At 36.0% G+C, this 19,227-nt stretch overlaps 1 protein-coding gene across 2 annotated transcripts in view; it reads left to right on the forward strand.

Annotated features, from left to right (window-relative positions):
* Nucleotides 1–19,227, forward strand: part of LOC114646247 (core histone macro-H2A.2) — a 65,482-nt gene that overhangs the window by 26,405 nt on the left and 19,850 nt on the right. For both annotated transcript variants that reach the window (XM_051922342.1, XM_028794349.2), the window contains exons 2-3: nt 7,903–8,141; nt 15,145–15,251. In XM_051922342.1, coding sequence (XP_051778302.1) covers nt 7,970–8,141; nt 15,145–15,251 — 279 coding nt within the window. In that variant the 5' untranslated portion in view covers nt 7,903–7,969. The remainder of the gene's footprint in view (nt 1–7,902; nt 8,142–15,144; nt 15,252–19,227) is intronic.

Here is a 19,227-nt window from a genome sequence, read left to right on the forward strand (position 1 = left end):
GTGTTTAAAAATCCATGCTTCTCCCACGCTCGGTTATATGTCGCGTGTTCTCGGGTAGGTGCACCAAAAAAATGTATACATTTAAGCATGTAATGGGCAAACAAAAAATGAGGTATACCCGAAGGCACAGCAGTAGTACTTAATGTACTTTACTTCTTAAATGTTAATGTTTTTACTGTTTAATAATTTATACGCTTCTTATATGTTGTTCAAATTCTTTTATCAAAATACCACTGACAGCGCAATGCACGATAACATCGAGTGAATACACCATACGCATCCGCCCACGGCTGCCCTGCTGTGCGCAGATAGGACTTGATTGTACAATAAAATAAAATAAAGATAAAAAGACTAAAACAATCATCACCCATAAAGCGGATAGTAGACGTGACGTACTATATGTGTACCACATTTCAAGTGTATAGGTGCAACGGTTTGCGAGCTACAGGTCATTTAAAATCCTGGACAGACACACAAATTGCCACGGTAGCAAATTACAGAAGAAGATTTTACTGTTTAATAATTTATATTTATATGAAATGTGCTTCTTATATATTACTTCATATTCTCATATGATAATGATGTTAATGTTTATATTGATTTCTGTGTTATTAAAACTGCATGTATGTGTGTATATGTGTGTGTGTGTATATATATATATATATATATATATATATATATACTAGCAAAATACCCGCGCTTCGCAGCGGAGAAGTAGTGTGTTAAAGAGGTTATGAAAAAAAAAAGGAAACATTTTAAAAATAACGTAACATGATTGTCAATGAAAGCCCGTTTCACTCAGTAAGTCTTATGTGTGTGTTTATGTATGTGTGTGTATATATATGTACATGTGTATATGTAGATATGTATATATATGTATATGTATATAAATGTTTGTGTGTGTGTATATTATATAAATAAATAAATAAATTTATATATATATATATATATATAAAGACAGCAACAGTTATAACAATGACAACACAATTACATTGACAATCATGTTACGTTATTTTTAAAATGTTTCCTTTTTTTTTCATAACCTCTTTAACACACTACTTCTCCGCTGCGAAGCGCGGGTATTTTGCTATATATATATATATATATATATATACGAGCTGTATATACCCAGCGTTGCCCGGGGCAGAAGTAACCTAATCGGTCAAACACTTACATATATACCAAAGTAAACCTAATCGGTCAAACAGTTACATATATAAAAAAAGCGAACCTAATCGGATAAACAGCTTCATATATACAGAAGCGAACCTAATCGGACAAACAGCTAATCTATATACATAAGCAAACCTAATTGGTCAAACAGTTACATAAATACAAAAGCAAACCTAATCGATGAAACAGCTTCATATATACAGAAGCGAACCTAATTGGTCAAACAGTTATGCATGTGCAGAATAATTTTACAAAGATTATGCGTGTTAACAATCATTAAAAAGAAAAGATTGAGGAACTCTTCTTCTATATGTGATGAAGCTGGATGAAGCTGACTTGACGAAGACGTAGGTGGCATAGATTGGTTTTTCTAAAACAAAAGAAAAAAATGAGTATCTATTATTATTTTAAATTAGAATGAAAATGAGAACCTTGATTAGAGAGAGATTATCCGTATTAAAATATGTGCATGAATAAACTTTTGCTAACTCTCTAGCAAAAGTTCATTCATACAAATTGGCATGGGATGGCTTTGTGAAAAAGTAAAAATTAGATAAAAATAAATTGAGAATGCGTACTTCGATTTGACTGAGATTATCTGTAATGATGACAAAAAAGTTTAGTATGTTTTTTTTTTCCATACGGGAAGGATGTAAAACCTTACATAGGCACCCTTCAGCCCGTACTGAAGGGTACTGTCAGATTCTTACTGACTAAAAAACACCCTTTTTATTCCACACCTACCCCAAAAACCACTATTAGGCATTACTTTGGGGTGGCAGTAGTTTAGTTATGAAACAGCTGGGTCCTGAAAAAAATCTGTCTTATTAGTGGCTTCATCACATATAGAAGAACAGTTCCTCAATCTTTTCTTTTTAATGATTGTTAACACGCATAATGTTTGTAAAATCATTCTGCACATGCATAACTGTTTGACCAATTAGGTTCGCTTCTGTATATATGAAGCTGTTTGACCGATTAGGTTTACTTTGGTATATATGTAAGTGTTTGACCGATTAGGTTACTTCTGTCCCGGGCAACGCCGGGTATATACAGCTCGTTATAGATATATATATATATATATATATATATACGTACACACACATATATGTGTGTGTGTGTGTGTGTGTGTGTGTGTGTATATATATATATATATATATATATATATATATATGTGTAATGGAGTTTTCTAATGACTGCCAAGGGTGGGGAGGAGATAAGAGTTTTTGTCATTTTTACAGTTATTGTAACATGTTGATCCTTTGAATATCTGGGATATTAACCAAATCGACATTTCCGATTTTTAAATACACAAGTTTACTCTTTCGTTTAACTGAAACAGGTAAAGCAAATTGCTCTCTCTTGATGCTTCAATCAGGTTTTTAAGGCAGATACCAATCACCAATTTCCTGTTACTAGATTTGCTGATTTTTAAATTTTTTTCCTCTTCACTTTTCCAGCTAGACATTCATAATTAATAAGGGTGTTATTATACATTTAATAATGCGGTACAGGTACTCCTCACTTTACGACCTGTTTGCTTAACGACCACTCGCACTTACAACCAATCGAGTTTCGACCTGCAGTTCGGGGAATCCCCTTTCTCAGCTTGAGTGTTGGTCAGTGGCGAATGGTGACATGCGCACTGAGCGTACTATAGGCTTGCTATGCGCTTTTCCAGTCAGTTTCATTCCTACAAGCAGTCACTGTGTAACCTCGTTTTTTTTACATGTTTGTAACCCCAAAATAGTACAGATGTCGACAAAAAGAAAAAGTATGGCATCATCTGGAGAAATTGTTAAGAAACGAAGGAAAGTTATCGACCTTGAAATGAAAATAAAAATCATCCAAGACTACGAAGCTGGTAAAACGGGATCCTGCCCCAAGTGGAGGAGTTCAAGTATCTCGGGATCTTGTTCAGGAGTGAGGGAAGAATAGAGCGGGAGCTCGACAGGCGGATCAGTGCAGCATCTGCAGTGATGCGGGCTCTACATCGGTCTGTCGTGGTGAAAAAGGAGCTGAGCCACAAGGCAAAGCTCTCAATTTACCAGTCGATCTACATTCCTACCCTCACCTATGGTCATGAGCTATGGGTAGTGACCGAAAGAACGAGATCGCAAATACAAGCGGCTGAAATGAGTTTCCTCCATATGGTGTCTGGGCTTTCCTTTAAAGATAGGGTGAGAAGCTCAGTCATCCGGGAGGGGCTCAGAGTAGAGCCGCTGCTCCTCCGCATCGAGAGGAGTCAGATGAGGTGGCTCAGGCATCTGATCAGGATGCCTCCAGGACGCCTCCCTGGTGAGGTGTTCCGGGCACGTCTAACCGGGAGGAGGCCCCAGGGAAGACCCAGGACACGCTAGAGGGACTATGTCTCTCGGCTGGCCTGGGAATGCCTTGGGATTCTCCCGGAAGAGCTAGAAGAAGTGGCCGGGGAGAGGGAAGTCTGGGCATCTCTGCTCAAGCTGCTGCCCCCGCGACCCGATCTCGGATAAGCAGAAGAGGATGGATGGATGGATGGATGGATGAAATAGCATGTGACTGTAAATTGGCATATTCGACAATTTCAACGATTTTAAAGGATAAAGTTAGAGTGAAAGAGGCGGTGAAATCATCGACAGGATTTAAAGCCATAATAACTAGGCAGCGAAAAGGTCTTATTAATGAGATGGAGAAATTATTGGCGATCTGGTTTGACAACCAGATGCAAAATAATATGCCGATAAGCCTTTTAATAATTCAAGCTATGGCACGCAGTATCTTTGAGACTATGAAGGCGAAAAATCGACAGAATAATTTGCAAATGATAATATGTACATATGGGCGGCACGGTGGCGCAGTGGTAGCGCTGCTGCCTCGCAGTTAGGAGACCCGGGTTTGCTTCCCGGGTCCTCCCTGCGTGGAGTTTGACTGTTCTCCCTGTGTCTGCGTGGGTTTCCTCCGGGTGCTCTGGTTTCCTCCCACAGTCCAAAGACATGCAGGTTAGGTGGATTGGTGATTCTAAATTGGCCCTAGTGTGTACTTGGTTTGTGGGTGTGTTTGTGTGTGTCAATCAATTACATCTTTTTTTTTTTTTTTTTTTTTTTTTTAACAATTAAAAATGTAAACTGCTTTACTTAACACAAGCTCGTGGTGCAAAGTAAGGCAAGCTGTGTCCTTTTTTTAATTAAAGGACATAATAAAAAGGTCTGAATTCATTAAAATTAGCTTTTCTCATCACTTATCTAATTGCGCAGGTGGACATCTCAGATTCCATTTTCTCAGTTTATTATTCAACTTTCTTAAACACAAAAGCTAATATTTCAATCATCTATCTCTCTGCTAAAATGAGTCTTGGCTTGCTGCTCTTTGTTTACAGTACAGGAAGCTCACTGCAAAAAAAAAAAAAAAAAGACCAGCACTGGCTCATTCACCGTAATACCTCGCGTATGGGGTACAGCAACTAATTTATCATAAATCTTTGAAAAGCAGTGGCTGAAGCGATATTTTTTTTGTAATCAGCCAATTCACCAGTCAAGTCTTTTTATAGTGTAAATCTGCCAAATCAGCAGCCATAGAATGAATGTATGCACAAAACCTATAATGTTGTAACACAGTATAAAAACATCGGTTGCATTTTTTTTTTTATAGAAGCAATTTCTGATGAAAATGTTTTAATTAAGTTTTCTAATACTTGTTCCAAAAACTGCTAATTAGGGCTGTCACGATTTTAAATTGTTAATTGCGATTATTTGTATGACATTTTTTTTCTATTTTTTACCACTTATAGAGTAAGCCTAATAATCTAGTCACTAGGAAAAGCAGAAGTTGATATAATGCAGTTATTTTTACTCATGTGCAATTGTACATACTGTAGCATGTTCAAGAGTAAGCAGCTCTAGTGACCTAATAATATTACTATTACAGATGGACCTCGTAACTGTGGGTTCAACAGATGGAAAATATTCGGGAAGGGATTCACAAAGTTCCTAAAAGCAAAACTTGAATATGTGCACACTGAGCACTTGAGTATTGTTGGCTAAATATTAAAAATTTCAACAGTTTTTCATTTTAATAAATGCTATTAAAACAATACATTTTTTCTTAATAATGAGTTTTATTTATTTTTTTTTTTACTTTGACTTAATAAATACAATTGTGTACAATTTGTATATTTTGTTGAAAACAGCATTTTCTTTGTTTTTTTAGTAAATGTGCTTGATATTAGCCTACAGTGTAAAGTAAATACTATTGGTACATTTCCACCCACAGCTATCTATATGTCAAACCAACTGCACAAATGAGAGAAGTTGAAAATGCTTATATATACATATACATACAGTGGAACCTCGTTCCGGAAACATGCTCGCAGTCCAAAGCACTCGTATATCAAAGTGAATTTCCCCATAAGAAATAATGGAAACTCAGATGATTCATTCCACAGCCCAAAACTATTCATATAAAAATGATTAATACAAAATGTAAAGTAAAAATACATAAAACAAATTAACCTGCACTTTACCTTTGAAAAGAGTCATAGCTGGTGTGAGTGAGTTTCTAAACTCTTGTGGGATTCCACCCAACAGGACGACATGTGGAAGAGCGTCCCAAAGCAATCGCAGTCTCCCAGCGCTGTAGCAGTTCACTGTAAAAGCGAATCCGAAAAGATTGCGGACATGCTATAAGCACCTGCCATCAATGGGTGATACAAGGAACATTATAAATGTGCTGGGCACAGTAGTACTTGGCCACGACCCTGCCTGACCGCTGTGTCTGTGTATAGGGGAGTGGCAGATCCTGCTACAATAAATAACCGAACTGTTGTTGTTTCAAGCTGAATAAAGCTGGTGTTGCTAAAGTACTGAGACTCAGCTTCGTGTTTTGGGGTGCAAGATGGGGACTCGCACGTCACAGCACACACACACACACACACACACCGTCACAATGCTGTAGTAAACAGTATACGCTCATATGGATGTTGACTATATGATTGAGGCAAGCCTACTCAGATGGAGAATAGGAGACGATTGTCCACAATCCCGCAGCGAGAGAGAGAAGAATCATCAGCTCAGTTGTGATCACATGACGCTCAGCAGACAAAACGTATACATACTACTCGTATTGCAAGACCTCGCTCGTTTATCAAGTCAAAATTTATTAATTTTAGCTCATCTTGCAAAACACTCATAAGCCAAGTTACTCGCAAACCGAGGTTCCACTGTATGTATGTGTGTGTGTATATACTGTATGTATGTATGTATGTATGTATGTGTGTGTGTGTATATATATATATATATATATATATATATATATATATATATATATATATACACACACACACATATTGGGCAGTTTCAGCAGATTTTGAATGGATATTTGCAATGATATGTTAACTACGTATTGTGATTTAGGGTTTTAGTCTTGTTACTTTTTATTTACAGATTTGTTTTGTTAACTACAAGAGCAGCATATATCTGTAAATTTATATTGTCTTTAACCTCACACAAGACAGGAGCCAGGTCTTTATGAAATGCCAGTCCATTGCATTTTGTTGTTGCAGATGATCTGCTACATAGTGTGGTAGGTAATATTTATTGGCTGTGGTAGAGCAAAGAAGTGATGGAATTAAAATGTTTCCTGTTCAAGTACGTTTTGGCACTTATAGGGGTTTATATGTCTGTGTGTTGAGTTGAAAGCAGCCAACATTAACTTGATTATAAGTAGCACAAAGGAGTTGCAGACTTTCAGAATACATAAGTAGTTTTAATTAATTGAAATATAGAATGAAATTATCGCTATTTTTATTACCTCCTCCATCAGTGGGTGTACAGCATTTGTTTTTTAAAATGAAGTGGATGGTTCTTTATACATATAGAATGTTCCTAATTGTATACTCCAAAATCAAGTGGAAAGAACTACCAGTTAATCAGGTGTGGTGCACATTAATCCTCATAGCCAAATGACCATTTAGCTAATTAAATTGATCTTTTTCTTCAACGTAATGCATGGGTTACTATTTTCATAAACTTTAAATTACTTAAAGAATGTTCTGATTTCAGTTGCTGCTGTTGAACAGCCTTTCACAAACAGTATTTTGGCCATATTAACATTTTTGATATACACACTGTGACTATAGTATAGAAATAATCCCAGATTTTATGAAACCATCTTCTCTTGTAAAATTTTAATTGTACTGATTTCAGTATATCTTTTTATGCTGTTGTTTTCATGTACATTTTACATATTTTATCCTTGCATTTCCTTTAAACAACTGGTGTCATCTCTGACAACAAACCTGGCAGCATGTAATGAAAGGCATGTATCAAACCTGGACAGAGACACCCATCTTTTAATAATAGCTATTATTTAAAAGATGTCCTGGCTATAGTGATTAGAGTGTCTTTTGTTACATCTAGTTAAACAGAAAAGTGGCTAAAGTGATATTTCAAAATTTAATAGGGGAGGGATTGGTAAGTTTAGTGCAAAAGATTGCAAATGTTGGTTGTTTTTATATTAAATAATTTGAAAGTTTGATTAGAGGTATATATCCAATCAAAATATATGAAAGCTGAGGAAGATTGGTTACGTCTCCAAATTACTGATTTATTTATATACCTGTATTTATATAAAGTTATTGATTAGTTTCACCTTTTGTAAAAACTTTATATTCTGCATAATCATTTTATTAATTTCTAATTTCTTCCATTAGTGAGCGTCTGTTTTTGTTTGTTTTTTTTTTCTCTCTTCATCTAGCTATTTTTGGCCTGTGACAGAAAAAAAAACTTCATTCTTTGGAAAAGAAGACTGAAAGTAAAAAAGAATGTCGGCAAGAGGGGGAAAGAAGAAAAGCACCAAACAGTCCCGATCTGCCAGGGCAGGGGTGATCTTTCCTGTAGGAAGAATGCTTAGGTACCTACGTCGGGACACACACAAATACCGCATTGGCACAGGAGCACCTGTCTACCTTGCTGCCGTCATAGAATATTTAGCAGGTAATGTTGTTTGGATTCTTTTAATCCTTTGTTGATTTCTGTCTAAAAAGGGATAATTAATAACTCTCTAAAAAGGACAAATGAAACATTGATTTAGCACAGTGATTATGGGAAATAACAGTATAAAAAAGCATTCCTATTTCAGACATTTTTACAAAAAATGCTAATAAAATATGCTTACACTCTTTATTGTAGTTTATATAGAAATGTTTGTTTTTTTCCTGCATAAAAAATATAAAACTGGATCTTGTACAGTTATAGTGGGTGTACCCCGTATTGCACAGGGTGGAATAAAGTACAGGTGCAATCCCTAAATATATTCCCATGGGGAGTATATTTTTGCCTCAAAATATATATATATTTTTTTTCTTCTGATTTAACCCACTACCTATGCCAAGTCCTAAAAATAAATGTATGGGGAACATCGCTAATAAAGCACAGGGGAGAATTTTTTTAATAAAGCGCAGCATATGGTCTTTCTCTATTCATATGGGTAATCTGTGCAAATTTGACTGAGAGAGGTTCAACAGAATGGATTTACATACTGGACAAAAACATTTTCAACTGTTCATATTACATAAATTACAAGTACAGATTTTTAAAACCAGTACCTAATTTTTATATTGACAGGACCATTAATTGAATCACTCCACCTATTCTAAGTGTTGCTTCAATAAGAGCTTCTTAGGGCAGCACTGGGCACATGTCAGTACCTAATCTTGGTTTGCAGTAGAGCAACAGTGGATCTTGGAACATATTTGTGCGAATTCAACGTCACTTGTTGTGTCGTTTTAAAGATGCTAATCTGCATAATTTTGTAATGTAGAATGAAATGCAAGTACTCTGGAGGGAAGTTCCATTAACAAGGAGAGCATGTCCAAACTGAAACCCGATTATGCCAAGAACACTATTTGAATTCTGGATACAGGAGTTGAGATTACTTTACATTGCCTAAAAGAAAGTCCTTGAAGAAAATACTTTTAGCTTTATTTTGAAAATAAGACAAATTAATTCCTTAAAATATTGACAAAACTGAAAGGCGTGAGGAACACATCCTAAACTTGAAATGACAAAATTCTTGATTACACATTTTACAGAAAAGAGCGAAAGTGCTGCTCTAAAAGATTTATTACTGATGTACCTTGAATGACAAGTTCCTTTGAGTAATGCAGATATCTTAGACTATATATATATTTATACAAGTAAATCAATGTTTTCATGGTAATACAAGTTCTACAGTAAGAGTAAATACCACTTAAGGGACATAAGACGTTAGGGCTATAGTGTAAAGTGCCAAAAGGCTACACTGAAGGTATCAGATGAAGTGCAGATCAATAACCGTTTTCCATGTCTCTTTCTGCAGTCCTTTCATAACATTTTTGTTCATCTGGTTTCAGATGTGGCTAAGATCAATGTATGGTTTAATAAAGTAAGCAAAAATGCCAGAATATGGCAAAATGTGGAAAAAATATATGTATTGTGGACGAACAGCCCGACTACAGACAGACACAGGACACCCAATGTCCAAAAGCACACACATTTATTTTTTACAGTCCTCCTCACGACACACAGTGGCCAAACCAGCAACAATATTGCTCACAGTACTCTCTTTCACTACTTCTTCCCTCTTTGCTGCCTCCACTCCTCTTTCGCAAGCTCTGTCCTCTGACTCCGGTTCACCGAATGGAGTGAGGTGGCCCCTTTTATAATGCACCCGGATGTGCTCCAGGTGCTCCATGATGACCTTCCTCCAGCACTTCCAGGTGTGGAGGAAGTGCTGCATGGGCACCCATAAGCACTCCGGGTGTACCTGGTTTCTGTTCTGGCAGCAACTTCCAGGTGTGGTGGAAGTGCTGCAATCCATGGCTCCATAACCATCCGGGCACCCCCTTGGCAGTGGCCATGGGCACCATAGGGTTGAGCTTCTAAGCTCTGATCCTGTGGCCCTAATGCAAACCAGGGCGGCTGCCCTCTTGTGTCCCTGATGGGGGGTGGGGGTGGTATTGTCCCTTTCCCGGTCTTTCCATTCTCCATGCATTCCAGTTGGGCATTAGCCCCAGCCGTCTGCGTCAGTATGTATTTTAAGAAGTTTGTATATACAAAAACACAAGGTTGGACTCAGATGGCAGAAAAGTGTTGTGAATATAACTGAAGTCAAAGGAAATAATTCTGTTGCCACTAAAGTGACCCATTCTTGTCTGAATACACTGCTATTCCCAACAATATATTAGAAAACATCTTTGTGTATTTTTTCTTTGCCAAAAATACTTTATTTGAAGGCGCAGTTTCAGGTACATTTTTATCATGGAATGCCCCGATTCTACGTAGCAGCGACTAGTGGTTTAAATAAAGGCTGTTTTGTTTTTCTATTGAGCCACATATTGAAATCTTGTAATTTGCAACACTTTATGTTTAAAGTTTATATATTTATATCGCATTATTGATGCTTCATGTTTTTGTGTTCTGTAGAAATTTAATTTAGTATAAGTTAGGAATTGAACTATTTTGTATAACATTTATTTAAAATATATAACACATTTTCATGTAAAATGTGTAGCTTAAGAACTTTACAAGAAGTTAAATATATACATAAATAAAGAAAAAAATTCAAACTTAGAATGATGAACAAATAGAAATGGAAGAATCCTTAGGAATAGTTTGTGTTTTTATTAACTAAACTCATTAGTTTAAATGTGTAATGGTTGTAACAATTAGCAATATTACACGCAGTTGCAGAGTACTTTGATCAAATTATGGTGGTACAAAATGCCACTGTAGAAACTCATGAAAGAAAACCAAATAGAAGAGGTCAATAACAGTTGCAAATTTTTAAAGTATATGATATTGTAATACTTATTATAATGTGTTTATAACTGGCACAAAAAAGGAATCATGAAAAAGCCAAACTAAAAGGTGAATTTTTAGGTGTTTGGATTTTTTTTTTTGTTTTGTTTTTTTTTTTTTTTTTTTTTTTTAATTATTCCATGGTATTAGTGTGACATGTATCTACCAGTAAAATATTACAGATTTTTGTTGCAAAAGGCTCCTTCACCACTCCTTTTATGCCTAATAAGCAAGCTAGTTTTTGAGGATCTAAGATTATGACTAGGAATGTAAGGGAATAAGCACTGCAAAATATAAGAAGGAGCAAGATTGTTCAAAACTTTATAGACCAATTAGGAGTGCATTACAGTAATTTTAGACAACTTCAATCCAAAACGTGAATTAATTTTTCACCATCTTGGGATGTTTTAAGAGGTCTAGCTCTTGCAGTGTCCATCCATCCATTCATTTTCAAACCCGCTGAATCCGAACACAGGGTCACGGGGGTCTGCTTGAGCCAATCCCAGCCAACACAGGGCACAAGGCAGGAAACAATCCCGGGCAGGACAGACACAAACACACCAAGCACACACTAGGGCCAATTTAGAATTGCCAATCCACCTAACCTGCATGTCTTTGGACTGTGGGAGGAAACCGGAGTGCCCGGAGGAAACCCATGCAGACACGGGGAGAACATGCAAACTCCACGCAGGGAGGACCCAGGAAGCGAATCTGGGTCTCCTAACTGCGAGGCAGCAGCGCTACCACTGCACTACCGTGCCGCCCTCTCTTGCAGTGTCTCTGAAATAAAAACGCTTGGTTTTAATAACATGGTTAATATGCAGTCTAAAGTTTAGTTTTGAGACCCAATGTATAGTGCATAGATGGTGAATCTATATATATAAAAATGGAATGGGTGGGTCGTCGGGTGGGCCTTTTTTTCATTCCGTCGTTTTTTCGACGTTTTGAAAATGTAGAATGATTATTTGATTTTTTTGTTTTTATTTGATCGTGTCTATGTAGCCGCCGTCGTAATAAAGTATCGCTAAAATCGTCATTTATCGTAATTTATTTTTGACGTATAACGTCGCCGTCGTCGAGGTCAGTGATACCAGTGCAAAAAATCTGCTTACGGTTGAAAGACACGCCCTACTCACTGGACAGTTAAAAACACCAATCAAACTAACGATGACATCAAGTATTACCCAATCAAAAGTAGGAAAGGAGGCATCTTCATAAAATGCGTGTGGGATGATTTGCATGAGACGCTGCTTTAAAAAAAAAATGATAAAAAAAATACGGGATAAATCCCGTCCAGTATTGATTCAAAACGGGACGCGCAATTTCATTCTCAAACGCGGCACGATTCCGTATTTTAAAGGACGGGTGGCAACCCTACAGTGCCAGGTAACCACCCATACAATCACATTGTGATTCAGACTAGGAATGCAATGAATGTAATTACCCCGATCTACATACAAGGCGAAAGTCTTGCAACATTCAAAGATGATGGTTTGGGATAAGTACACCATACAACATAAAAGAGCTTATGAAGCCTTGAACCGAAAAAAGCAACATCTCAGAGATCGTAAAAAAAAAAAATAGGAGCTAATGTCGTTTTACTCGCTGTAGATTTTAGTCAAACATTACCAGTTATTTCACGAGGGAGACCAGCACATCAACTCAACGCGTGTTTAAAATCCATGCTTCTCCCACGCTCGGTTATATGTCGCGTGTTCTCGGGTAGGTGCACCAAAAAATGTATACATTTAAGCATGTAATGGGCAAACAAAAAATGAGGTATACCCGAAGGCACAGCAGTAGTACTTAATGTAACTTCTTAAATGTTAATGTTTTACTGTTTAATAATTTATACGCTTCTTATATGTTGTTCAAATTCTTTTATCAAAATACCACTGACAGCGCAATGCACGATAACATCGAGTGAATACACCATACGCATCCGCCCACGGCTGCCCTGCTGTGCGCAGATAGGACTTGATTGTACAATAAAATAAAATAAAGATAAAAAGACTAAAACAATCATCACCCATAAAGCGGATAGTAGACGTGACGTACTATATGTGTACCACATTTCAAGTGTATAGGTGCAACGGTTTGCGAGCTACAGGTCATTTAAAATCCTGGACAGACACACAAATTGCCACGGTAGCAAATTACAGAAGAAGATTTTACTGTTTAATAATTTATATTTATATGAAATGTGCTTCTTATATATTCATATTCTCATATGATAATGATGTTAATGTTTATATTGATTTCTGTGTTATTAAAACTGCATGTATGTGTGTATATGTGTGTGTGTATATATATATATATATATATATATATATATATATACTAGCAAAATACCCGCGCTTCGCAGCGGAGAAGTAGTGTGTTAAAGAGGTTATGAAAAAAAAAGGAAACATTTTAAAAATAACGTAACATGATTGTCAATGAAAGCCCGTTTCACTCAGTAAGTCTTATGTGTGTGTTTATGTATGTGTGTGTATATATATATGTACATGTGTATATGTAGATATGTATATATATATGTATATGTATATAAATGTTTGTGTGTGTGTATATTATATATATAATTTATTTATATATATATATATATATATATAAGACAGCAACAGTTATAACAATGACAACACAATTACATTGACAATCGTGTTACGTTATTTTTAAAATGTTTCCTTTTTTTTTCATAACCTCTTTAACACACTACTTCTCCGCTGCGAAGCGCGGGTATTTTGCTATATATATATATATATATATATATATATATATATATATATATATATATACGAGCTGTATATACCCGGCGTTGCCCGGGGCAGAAGTAACCTAATCGGTCAAACACTTACATATATACCAAAGTAAACCTAATTGGTCAAACAGTTACATATATAAAAAAAGCGAACCTAATCGGATAAACAGCTTCATATATACAGAAGCGAACCTAATCGGACAAACAGCTAATCTATATACATAAGCAAACCTAATTGGTCAAACAGTTACATAAATACAAAAGCAAACCTAATCGATGAAACAGCTTCATATATACAGAAGCGAACCTAATTGGTCAAACAGTTATGCATGTGCAGAATAATTTTACAAAGATTATGCGTGTTAACAATCATTAAAAAGAAAAGATTGAGGAACTCTTGTTCTATATGTGATGAAGCTGGATGAAGCTGACTTGACGAAGACGTAGGTGGCATAGATTGGTTTTTCTAAAACAGAAGAAAAAAATGAGTATCTATTATTATTTTAAATTAGAATGAAAATGAGAACCTTGATTAGAGAGAGATTATCCGTATTAAAATATGTGCATGAATAAACTTTTGCTAACTCTCTAGCAAAAGGTTATTCATACAAATTGGCATGGGATGGCTTTGTGAAAAAGTAAAAATTAGATAAAAATAAATTGAGAATGCGTACTTCGATTTGACTGAGATTATCTGTAATGATGACAAAAAAGTTTAGTATGTTTTTTTTTTCCATACGGGAAGGATGTAAAACCTTACATAGGCACCCTTCAGCCCGTACTGAAGGGTACTGTCAGATTCTTACTGACTAAAAAACACCCTTTTTATTCCACACCTACCCCAAAAACCACTATTAGGCATTACTTTGGGGTGGCAGTAGTTTAGTTATGAAACAGCTGGGTCCTGAAAAAAATCTGTCTTATTAGTGGCTTCATCACATATAGAAGAACAGTTCCTCAATCTTTTCTTTTTAATGATTGTTAACACGCATAATGTTTGTAAAATCATTCTGCACATGCATAACTGTTTGACCAATTAGGTTCGCTTCTGTATATATGAAGCTGTTTGACCGATTAGGTTTACTTTGGTATATATGTAAGTGTTTGACCGATTAGGTTACTTCTGCCCCGGGCAACGCCGGGTATATACAGCTCGTTAAATATATTTGTATATTTTTCGTTCATACAGTGACTTGGTTGAAGCAGTATTAATTAACATTGTTGTTTTACTTGCAGAGTTACTATGTGGGTGCATTTTTACATACTTAGTAGGAAGTACTGCTTATCTTAACTTTAATCCTATTTAATTTATATCAAATGTTGATGGCCTTTATATTCCATGTTCCACTTACATATCCATGTGATTAGGTTATTCATATACTGTCTTGGTTATTGTTACAGCTGAAATACTGGAGTTGGCAGGTAATGCAGCAAGAGATAATAAAAAAGGCAGAATCACACCACGCCATATCCTGCTTGCTGTTGCCAATGATGAGGAACTAAACCAGGTGAGAAAGCAATTTGTGAGACTTAAAACAGGACTTGCTTAGAGCTCAAATTCAGTAGCAGTTTTGGAAAAATAATCAAATATAATGTAGTGAAAAATTTTCAGGTATTAAGCAATGAAGGTCAAGGTAAAAATTAAATAAAAATAAAAGCAGTTTCCTTTTTTTGCTTGCACATCCAAATCTTAATCATCTGTAGTCAAACTTCATGCAGTGAATCAACAGTCTGATTCTGATTAAGAGAACATGTTCGAAGTTCGTAACTTTTAAATCCTGATTAAAGTGTTAGTAATGCAAAGACTTTCTGTTGTATATTTTATTTCTGCTTTGTTTTTCAACCATTTCCTCAATACAGTACAAACAGCTGAAAATTCTATGATGTAACAAGGAGTGGCATGCCTTTACAATTGCAAATTAAGTTTTCAAAATAATCTAAATACAAATGACGGTGGTGAAGGAAGCCGAAAATTAAATATTATGAAGCTTAGGTCAGCCACTATGACTTTTCTTCTCAGTGTTGAACCTTCATTCTGTGTTGCCTCTTAATTAGATTAGATAAACTTTATTAATCCCAAGGGGAAATGAAGCAGTAAAAGAAAAAATCTGTAGATAATGATTTTATATTTGATTGTAACATCTTCAGAAAGAAAAGACACTCTGGATTACTTTGAAAACAAAGACATCAAGACCAACATTTTTGGTTTACAGTAATCCCTGGCTATATCGTGCTTCGACTTTCGCGGCTTCACTCTATCGCGGATTTTATATGTAAGCATATTTAAATATATATCGCGGATTTTTTGCTGGTTCGCGGATTTCTGCAGACAATGGGTCTTTTAATTTCTGGTACACGCTTCCTCAGTTGGTTTGTCCAGTTGATTTTATACAAGGGACGCTATTGGCAGATGGCTGAGAAGCTACCCAACCACAGGGCGTATTATGTATTAAATAAAACTCCTCAAATATGTTGTGAGCACGGGGGCTGTTTGCACCCCTAGAGGACACGGCCGCTCCTCAAAAAACGCTGAAAGATTACCTTCACAGTGCTCCCTTCTTTGCTGGGCTTTCATGTGGCTGCTTTGCAAGCGATATGCTTCCCGCATGGTGCTTCGCATACTTAAAAGATCAAACAGCACGTATAGATTTTTGATTGTTTGTTTGCTTTCCTCTCTCTCTCTCTCTCTCTCTCTCTGACGGAGGGGGTGTGAGCAGAGGGGCTGTTCGCATACTGGCCTAGAGGATACGGACGCTCCTCTAAAAAAATGCTTGCTCCCTTCCTCACAGCTACGGCGGTGCTTTGCATACTTAAAAGCCAAACAGCCCTATTGATTTTTGACTGTTTGCTTTTCTCTTTCTCTCTCTCTCTCTCTCTGACGTGCACTCCTTTGAAGAGGAAGATATGTTTGCATTCTTTTAATTGTGAGACAAAACTGTCATCTGTCTTGTCATGGAGCACAGTTTAAACTTTTGAAAAAGAGACAAATGTTTGTTTGCAGTGTTTGAGTAACGTTCCTGTCTCTCTACAATCTCCTGTGTTTCTGTGCAAATCTGTGACCCAAGCATGACAATATAAAAATAACCATATAAACATATGGTTTCTACTTCGCGGATTTTCACCTTTCGCGGTGGGGTCTGGAACGCAACCCCCGCGATGGAGGAGGGATTACTGTAGTACTTAAGTTCTTAAAATTGGTAAATCTTGCTATGATTTTGCTTTGTTAAATAATAAGTAGGGAAATTAGGTAAGGTAATCTTTCTTACACCTTGTCCAATGGTAAACTTATTTATGAGTATTTTTCAAGTCTAAGTTAATTCTTCACAAACATGGTTTACAGTATATGCATTTGCTGTGTAAAATTGTGTTCTAAAGTTAAGCATTTTCTGTAAATTTTTAAAAAAAAAAATGCCTTGCCTGTCCTGGTGTTTTATAATGAAAGCTATTGGGCATGGAGCACCATCCGAAAATAAAAGCCTAAAAACTGGCCAAATATGTCTTCTTTCAAAAGTTTCAATATAAGAAAACATTCCTTCCATGTTTCCAACGCATGTTTATGATAACAAAAGGGATCTGGAAATTGTAATTTTATCACATACTCCTGGTGCTGTTTTTCCTGATGTAATGAAACATTTTCTGTTTGCTTTTGTAATACAGAAGGAAATCAACATAATATGAAGCATGTGGCAAGAACAGTTTGCTGTGATTTTTGTCTTTCGAGAGGCAACCATGCACCCGGGAGGCAGGGGCAAGGTTGTTGTAAAGGTTAGATGAGCACTGACGTAGTGCACATAGCTGGTCTTGTTTCAAAATAGCTGATTCTGTTTGTGTGGGGTTTTGTGTATGTGTGCACGAAAATGACTTGTATACTGTATGTTATTTTACAATGTGTGTGTAATGTCAAGGTGTGGATCAGTGCTCTGTAATTTTCTGGCTTGAAAAATAGATCTATTCAGCAAGTTTTAAGCTTTTGTTTTCGGGTGGTGCTCTGTGCCCTATGATTTCCATCATAAAGACGGCACAGCGTTTTTAAAAACCTATAGAAAGCACTTAACTTTAGAACACAATTTTGTGTGGCATATACATATAACATGTTTGTGAATAAATACATTTGACTTGAAAAATAAAGATCTTACATGTTCAGCACTCTTTCTTGGTAGTATGAGAAATAGTATGAAAACGGGAGTAGCCAGAGAAAAATGATCAGACATGGGCAGAAGGTATAGCCTTCACACAAATGGCAAACAGACCTTTGAATACATCAATAAAATGTCATTATACATGCAATTAAGAATTTACCACATTTAAAACTGTGTGTAAATAATGGTAAATAAAACATACAACACTAGGAAGATATGAGCAAACGTGACTGGAGGCTGCTCACTTTGAGAGAAGTTTTAATGGTAAATAAATATAAGATGAAAGAGGAAATAAAAATAATTACAAGAAGCAGAATCTGAATCCGCTACTTTTATAGCTTTAACTTATATCCTGCATGTAGTACTTAGCACAATCATGTCTGCTTAATTTGTTTACAGTTGAGTTTTTAAAAATTGTGATGTTTCTATTAACTGCACCTTTACAACAAATACATTTCTACAATCACTGGCAGATGTTGTATTAACACATATTCACAAATTTCTTCTTACAGTAGAAAGTTTTAAAAAAGCATTTTACTGATATGCTAAAAAGTACAGGAAAACTGCAAACACATTTAAACATAAAACAGGTTCTATCACAAAATATGCAAATTTGTGCATGCAAAAGAAGATGGGGAATATGATTTTATGTTGCTGCATTAGTGACTTATATGCAAACTTTGTAATAAGGAAGACTTCTCCTTTAGAAATATTGTCAAAAGTGATGTACAGCTCAACCTGCATGAGATGATACTGGCTTTGACTTCACAGGACTCTGTATTGGCTTAAGTGGGTATCTGTGTTTAAAACAAGAATTTTGGAACAAAGAGGGAAGACAGGAAAAGACAGCGTGCTGCCTTATGTTTGCTTGGTGGTAATATGACTGAATGATGATGAAGATGCGCTTTTATCAGTTATACCAGCCATGCCACTCGCTCCTAGTAAAAATTGTATATCTGAAAAATACACAATATCTGATCATTCCTTTTATCCATGCTTGAATTACATTAATTCTACTTTTATCCCATTGTGGAGGTAGTTTACAAAATAAAAATAAATGATTTGCTCATGCTTTAAGAGTGTGATGATGTGACCAGTCAGCAGTGAAATGAGTAACTGAGCTTAAACAGGTGAGATTAAGCACTTTTAAATGTAGCAGCATAAATAGCCCTTATAAAGGAAAGGATGTTTCATATTCATCCTATGAGAGTAATGAGTATGACTACAGTTATTTCTCCAATCATCTATTTTCTAAATCAGTTACACTGTTCAGAGTCGCTGGGAGCAAGGCAAGATTCAACTTCAGATGGTACACCATATTCACACACATCCACACTTACTCAGA

The sequence above is a fragment of the Erpetoichthys calabaricus genome, chromosome 2 (assembly GCF_900747795.2).
Source record: "Erpetoichthys calabaricus chromosome 2, fErpCal1.3, whole genome shotgun sequence".
Lineage (NCBI taxonomy): Eukaryota > Metazoa > Chordata > Cladistia > Polypteriformes > Polypteridae > Erpetoichthys > Erpetoichthys calabaricus.